This window comes from Seriola aureovittata, chromosome 7 (assembly GCF_021018895.1).
Source record: "Seriola aureovittata isolate HTS-2021-v1 ecotype China chromosome 7, ASM2101889v1, whole genome shotgun sequence".
Taxonomy (NCBI): Eukaryota; Metazoa; Chordata; class Actinopteri; order Carangiformes; family Carangidae; genus Seriola; species Seriola aureovittata.
In genome coordinates this window covers 17,233,518-17,241,634 of record NC_079370.1, presented here as the reverse complement: position 1 = coordinate 17,241,634, position 8,117 = coordinate 17,233,518, and the positions used below count along the sequence as shown (strand labels likewise).

Sequence of the window (8,117 nt, the reverse complement as noted above, 5' to 3'; positions counted from 1 at the left end):
AGGGCCTGTCACTCCACTGTAACTGCACTTTCTGAAGTGTTAAATGATCCTCTGCTTACTATGGATTCAGATTCCATCTCCTTGTTTCTCTTCCTCAATCTCAGTGTGGCTTTTGATACAGCAGATCATTTTACATGCCTACTAAAAGAAATAGACTATCAACCAACTACTAATTAAGGTATGGCAATACAAAAATTAAACTCCACATCAATATGAATTTCTCAGTTAACTCTTACACTAACATTATAGCTAGGAGACACCTAGCTTAGCTTAGCACAAAGACTGGGAAAAGCTAGCTCAAAACATTTTTACACTTTGTCGTTTTTAAACAAGTGAAATATGGCGTTTTAATTAGTGAGCTTTACGCATGCTAATAAAATTGTAATTACCCTCAGACAGAGCCTAAGCTTTCACTCTTTATGCTATGCTAAGCTAACCCCATATCTAACAAACAAAATGAGTGGTATCAAGCTTCTCATTTAATGAATCACCAAAATGACCAAAAATGTCACAACTATTCCTTTATGTAAAAAAAAAAAAAAAAAAAAAAAAGCTTATAAAAACAAAAATAAGGAAAAGTATATACTTTTCAGGTGTGTGTCAGAAGTTGGCATGTTGGCATCTCACAGTGAGGCTGGTCCAGAAAGAAGTTCTGCCACAGACGGTGTTTGGCTGTCCAGGCTGGATGGAAATCATGATTGTAATTTAACTTGATGGCTCCTCGTTTTCATTAAGTCTCATAAAATGTTTGTTGATACGGTTTTTGTCACCAAGATGAGCACTGTCACACACTGGTGCATTTGTACAAAATCAGTCACACCAATGCTGACACAAAATGAAACACACACATATGCACACTGTGGCTTCCTATAGTCTGTTCAGTACTAATTACTGTTCTATAAAATGTACAAATGCAGTGGTGCGTGTCAGTCTGTTTCCCTTGGGACTTCTGCTTCTCTTAACTTCCTGCTCATTACTGTTCCAGCACAGGCATTGAGTATCCATCAGGCTAAAAGTGTTTTTCATACATGAGGTCAAATGTCAAAATGCACACTTAAAGACTATAGCAGGTCTGTCTGATTATAATGTAGGAGGTGTCAGTGCCTGTCTATTCAATCTGAGTACTGAGTCTCACAATGCAGGCTAGCATTTTATTCAATGTAACTGAAATTATACATAATTATACATTATATATAGCCTACGTCTTCCCCAAGTTCCAGGCAGCCACTGCACTTATGGAGTGAAAAACACATTAGCAGCAGAACCAATATGACAACATTCATACTAATCCACCATGATTACCTGAGTGATGGTGTGGAGAAGACTTTGAAACAGCATTCATATCAGATATAATTTACAGAAAATGAAAAGCTGTGAAATTTTGCTTTTAAAAATTCCTCATCAAATTGTGAAATTGTCATAGTTGTTTTGCTCAGACTGAATGTGGAGTGAATTTTAGGAGCAGTGCAAAATGAAAATTGCAATTGCAGTGCTCACTCCATGACCTCACTTCATAAACATTCAGAAACAAGAGATAAAAATCCAGCAGTAACAGAGAAAGGATAGCTTTCATTTGGAGTTGTTGCTGGCCACCTGGCACACTGAAGTCCAGCATTGACTCTGTTTCAGCTGTTTTTGGCCCATCTAACTATCTGTTCTAGCTCTGCCTTTGGTCTCCGCCCCATTCTCCACCAACTCCTGAAGGAAACGTTTGGCTCTTAAACTGTTAAATGCTCCACGATGTTCACCAGATAATTCCTAAGTGTGTCTCTCTGCCGTTTGGTGATAAGCAACTTGTATACAGTGGGTTTTTTAGTTTTTTTTAGAGCTTTTTCACTGAAAGCAGCTGCCTGCTACAGCTGAACACGACAGTATCAGAGCGGTGAGAGTGAATCAAGACGGTAAAGATGGGGGTCGGGGTCGGACAGCTAAACAATGAGCTTCAATCCATAAAGCAGAGGGGAGCTGTAAATTCACGTGATTATTCTGTGTAGGTTCATTACAACAAGTGATCCATTTCACATTAACACACTCATTTGATACATTATATTTGTAAAATATTGGTTATGGCAGCTTTAAATCCTGGCTACAGCCCTGAAAACTACATATAAATGCAGATAAAACAAGATCTTGCTAGGAAAATGATTTGCCAATGAATTGCCAGCGATCATTTGGCATTTAGGATTTGGAAAATGTTTTGTTTTTGCGTACTATTGCAAGTGTTATTAAGTGTTATGTTGAAATTACCATCATTATTTGATGTCATTGGAAAAGGAAAGACATTCATCACAGGACATTTTTTATATTCTAATAAAAAGGACAATTGCAAGGGAAGTAAAGCTTTTATTGCTGATTTCATGGTTGAGACGATGCATAGTAATTGAGTTACATTATCAGGAAACTACTTTTGCGACAAACGGGTTTACAACAAGGTGGTGCATTCTTTATGAATGAGCTCTTTAGTGCACCCGTACTGATCTTAGGAACTACACTTACACACTGAATTTGCCTTGTATACCTGCTGTTCTCCATACACTCCCACAAAGATTGAATTATTTCCCTGGCAAAGTGACTGCGTGGTAACTGGGCTGAAACAGTCAACACCTTGAGTTTTTATAATGAAACAGTTCAAAGATAAGATAGAAGACTTTATTTTGATCTCTCACCTCTCTTCCCTCTTTAGCTGTACAAATCTGCTGCCAATGCGTGTTGCCTGTTTTTCACATTATGCACCTTTCTTCTTTTCTTTCATCATCCCTCGTCCTTCTCATCTTTCTACCAGTAAAAAGACAGATCTCAAGTCCCTGGAACAAGAACCTCCCCTGGCCATTAATAACATTTATTTTATATACAAGGAGCAGCGACAACAGATGGCCAGCTCATTTAATCTTTGCCGTCTTCATTTAATGGGCCCACAGAACACGTCTGTAAATCATTTAGGGTCCAGAGATTAAAGCCGATAAGATAAAAAGAAGCTATCTCTGCAGATTTTTGGTTGAGGATTTGTTGTTCCCCAGAAATTCTTCAGCTCCAGTTTTGTGTTTTTGTCTTCCTTTGAAAATGAGACATATCTTACATTGTCATAAATGTGTAGAAAGTTAAGCACAAACAAAAACTGTTGATACTCAGCTCAAACTGCTGCAATACAACTGGCTGATGTGAAACCAGAAAAGCTAAACAAGTGATAGCAGTGTTCTCCCAGACTTGTGTTTCAGGTGTGGACAGGAGTGCGTTTGGGAATTCGCTGAAGTTGGAGGGAGATTAAACAAGCTCTGGAGAATATATTGGGTATACACTAAACACTTGGTCCAAAGTTTTTCATTTTAGATTTACACACACTCATAAACACCTTGGAAAGATATTGCTACCTTGGATCTTTGTTTACTGCTTACAAAAAGAGTTACTTCACTCTCTTGGAAGGAGACTAATAAACTAAAATTCATTAACTGGATTAAAGAATTGCCCATAACTTCACCTCTGGAAAAGATTACTTACATTATTAAAGGTAAACAATCAAAAGATTTTTATCTCTATACATTATATAGAGAATGTGGATGTAAGTAATATGATGAACATGGCAGACAAGGTTTCATTGCAAGTGGTTTTCTGTTCCTTTTAAATCTGATTGTTCTGTTCCAGGTGAACTGTGACCTTGAGCAAAGCAATGATACAAATAACAGGGGAACCCTTGTGAAAAGCAGAGAAACTAATTTGTTTCATTATTTTAATTTCAGTTATTATTTTAGTATTTTCTTAATCAATTAATTTATTAATTTAGCTTTAAGCTTCTTTGCCATCTCCTGAATGTCTGACATGTAAGGGAATGACTAGTTTTCATATTGCACAATAACGTCTCTGCTGGATGAGATCTTGTTCATTTGGTTTTGGAAGCAATTCAAAAAATGTTAATAAAGATATTGCTGAAAAAAATGTGCACAAAGTTGAGATACCCTCACACTTATGTCATTATACCAAGGACTAGTGATAAGTGGCACCATGTGGCGTCTCCTCCTCTGCACAGTCACAGTGTTTTCCTTTTGTGGTCATTTTCTGTGGCCGGGCTTCTGTGAACTGTATTATCTCTTCTGTTGCTCCACTGCGATACAACCAACACATGCAGATAACACGTTTTCATTATCTCACCCTAACGCTCAGTGCTGCTCCCACACACTGATGGATGCAAGCTCAGTCGATTCCCACAAGAACATGCACACTAAAAGTGTCAGGTTATGCTGGTTTCTGAGTATCCCTGCAATGAGAAATACAGACACACTACATTTGGAAAGTCTAGTGTTGATTCACAACTATCAGCTGACCAGAAATCTGTGGTAAATGTCATTTACCTCCATTTTTCTGTTCAGTTACATTTGGTAGTGCTGAGCATGACACTAAATACAGATGGTTTTCACAGTACTGTGAGAATCACCTGCAACTCAGTAGACCTTTACTGACAATCATATAAAACTAAGTTGATTTTCAGTTGTAAATTAATTATAAAAGTAAGTAAGTAAAAGTAATTTCATAAGAAGTAAAATTCAATATAATTTGATACCAACTTCTAGGTTTAGTTGGTACACTTGCAATTATTTATTTCAAATTAGTTGCAGAATAACAATTTTTTAAATCAGTGAGCAGGTCAACTGAACACACAAAAATCTAAAATTTGTCTACAGGCAAGTATACAATTCAATAAATATGGAGAATAAAGCTTCCTCTAATAAGTTAATATTTACTTGAGTTGAATGGGGAAATTTTGTTCAGGAAAATCCTACTCTCTCAATAATTATTACCAAATTGCACAGGTCTTGCCAGAAAAACTTCCCAATAAATTATTAAGACTTAAGAATTAAGTTACAGGCCTCTACATTATAATTCAAATTAAATATTAAAACACAAGTTATTCTTGTTCATGGAACAGTCGACCAGCTATCCAGCTCCACAAAAAGCTGATCATCTATGGTAACTTGGCATTCTCTTGGAGAGAAGCTGACGTGGTGCCAGTAGAAAACAACTGGCTGTGAGTGCTGTATCTCACCGTGGGCATGAAATCAGTCTGTGCCGAAGAGAAACGAGCACAAACAGGACAAATCTGACTGTCAGTGATAATCAGCGCTGCATAATGTGCTGCACTGCTCGTTGCTTTGTTTTCACTGTCTGAATAACAGCTACCATCCACACTGGGCTGTTAGCTGTCAGTGCTGATAATGTAATACATATTTCTTAGAGACAACACACATTCATGAATGTTTTCTCTAAAGACACACACACATATATGCATGCAAACATGCGCGCATGCATGCATGCACGCGCACGCACGCACGCGTGCGCACACACACACACACACACACACGCTTGCTTGCTTTCCCACTGGCTCAGGTTGTAATCAGGAAGCTATAATGGGCAAACAATAAGATTCAAGAACACTTTATTGTGTTTCAAAGACTAAAATATGAAATACAAAGATAAAATATACACATTCATAAATCCATAAAATTATTATTATATGTAGAAACAAAATGAACAAGTGAGAGAGGATTTAAAATCATGTTTGAAAACAGCTACAAAGAAGAGAAAACTGCAACCTGAAGCCAACATCGAAGCCCTTGTGGCCTCTCAGTGACTGCAGTCAGAGCAGAGTGTACTATGTCGCCTTGTCTCAGTTTTTTTTTGTTTCAAGGCTCTAAAGTAGTGGGAGTAGATCATGGCGGATGAGCACAACACAACTGCAGAATTCAAAACATAAATCTAGTGACCTAGCACAGTTTTGGACAAAAACTGTCAAAAGTGTTTCCACTTATTCTTTAAGATCATCTTCACTTCTCTGAGGTCTTCTCCAGCACCCAGTCAATGACCTTCAATGATAGAAAATATGATTTTAAATGTGTGACTTTACAAAGTTCACTTTAAGGACACCTAAATCAAGTGGAGAAGCCCTGTTTTTTGGTGGCATTACCTGTTTAACGTTGCTGCTAGCTGCCTTCTTCATCTCATCATGCAGGCCCCGAGATGTCCTAAGATCCTGGGATCAAACACAGAAAATCACTCATATTGAAACAGTGAGATACAGTCACACGAGCTTCACATCAAACATTTTTGGTCAAAAATGAACTAATTTCCACTGGAGAGAGGACAAGTATACAATATGTATGAGGCTATAGTCAGTCAGTCGAATTATGCATTACTGGAAACCAGCGGTGGAAAATACATTTACTCAAGTACTGTACTTTAGTACAATTTGTACGTATTTTCATTTTCTACTACTTTACATGTCTACTTCAATACATTTCAGAGGGAGCGATTGTACTTTTTATCCCACTAAATTTGACTGACAGCTATTGTTACAAGAAATCTAAATAAAGAAAATAACCACATTAAATCAAACACTCAAAACTACCAAACTGTGTATTAGCTCCATTTTGAATAGCTATAACATCAGAATAAATGCTAATGCATCAGTAATAATATAATTATACAATATGTAGAATAACACTCTGATAACTGGGCCTGTTATTTTGGATATTTTAAGTACATTGTGCTGATAAGACTGATGTACTTTTAACTAAAATTTGAAGGAAATCCTTTTACTTGTAAAAGTCAACTTTTTCATTGAATCACTGCTACGTTTACTGACTGTACATAAAACATCTGAGTGCTCTTCTCTCTCCACTGCAGACAATTAGGGCAGAGTTTATATTTTTATATTCTATCAAATAAAAAAACATCTGATTGGGCTTCAGAAGGATGCACAAAACAAATCAGATGAAAATGTGGGTATTGGGGAAATTGTTTCTACAAATTTCTTATTATTGAGTTAATTTGTTGTGAAGATCGATAACCAAACATAACTAATGTTCCAAACTGCAGCATACAAACAAAGAAAGTGTCAAATAAAAACCACAGTGCTGACTGTGTGTGGGCAGTAAAAAGACTAACCTTGAGATAGAATTTCGAGATATCAAACAGTCTTTTGCTGCAGGCCTCAAAGCACTCATGCTCAGCAGTGATCCCATGGTGTTTGAGTGCTTTAACTACCACCTCCTGCAACATCTGAGGACACAAAAGACACACACACACACACACACACACACACACACACACACACACACTTTTGTATTAGCGCAATTGCGAAAACATTAAATCTAGTTCTGTTTATTCCCAAACCACCTAATGCTAAATCAGAGAAACTAATTTTAGCATGGCTGCTTTTTGAAAAGGAAAGGATGTCAAAATGTCTCGACTTTCGGGGGACGTCCTTGCACAGAACCTTTATGTTCACAGTGAGCTTGCAGGTAGAAACATACAAATATTTCACTGGTAGCGTCGACAGGGAAAACACATTCCTGAAATAAATAGATCCGCCTTTAATCTTGTCACAGCGACTGTTCTGAGGAAACACTATAAATTATTGTGAGGAATCAGTGGTGCCATTCAGTCTCACGAGGAGTAGAAAGGCAGCTTTTAATCTCTGTCCTGAATAAACTGCTATCATTATTTCTGAATAGGGCCAACTGTTCTTTCTCATACTTGGGTTTGGATGATAAGCCTGTTTGCATAGTAATCAGAAATCAGAACAAGTCAAGGTCGGGATGCAGATTGTGAGCTGTACAAGGGACAACGCGAAACAGCATGGCGGGGTGTGTGTGTGTATTCGTGCATGTGTCCATGTATGTGTTCCTGTGTGCATCCACTGTACGCGTGAAAAATGAGACAGGAAAGAGTGTGCGTGTGTGACTGTGGAGGCAGGCAGCAGGTGATATGGTAATAGTCTAGTTGTTAATGTGCTTCTGCCACAACATTATGATGCAACCCACACATTCACAGTGATCCCATGCAAAACATTTATCTTTGGTGGAGCTCTTCGAAAAATTCTCATCTGTCACAGAAAGCCTGTGTGAGTGCGCGCGCGTGCGTGTGTGTGTGTGTATTACACATTCAGTTGTTTTCAGATTTTAGGAGAAAAAGTAAAAGAATGTCTTTTTTAATTTGTTGTTAAACATGTGAATATACAGGAAAACGATGCTTAGTACAACTTGAGCTTATTTTTGTAACTCCAGCCTCCAGTTATTATGACATCGTACTTGCCAAAATAATCACTAAGATCCTGGTTGAGAGCAGAA

The 8,117-nt window shown here is 37.6% G+C and overlaps 1 protein-coding gene across 4 annotated transcripts in view; it reads right to left on the bottom strand.

Annotated features, from left to right (window-relative positions):
- Nucleotides 1-5,408: 5,408 nt before the first annotated feature.
- Nucleotides 5,409-8,117, bottom strand: part of mtbp (MDM2 binding protein) — a 29,356-nt gene continuing 26,647 nt past the window's right edge. For all 4 annotated transcript variants that reach the window (XM_056379758.1, XM_056379760.1, XM_056379759.1 and 1 more), the window contains exons 21-23: nucleotides 6,934-7,047; nucleotides 5,954-6,019; nucleotides 5,409-5,852 (exon numbers count right to left, since the gene is read on the bottom strand). In XM_056379758.1, coding sequence (XP_056235733.1) covers nucleotides 5,814-5,852; nucleotides 5,954-6,019; nucleotides 6,934-7,047 — 219 coding nt within the window. In that variant the 3' untranslated portion in view covers nucleotides 5,409-5,813. The remainder of the gene's footprint in view (nucleotides 5,853-5,953; nucleotides 6,020-6,933; nucleotides 7,048-8,117) is intronic.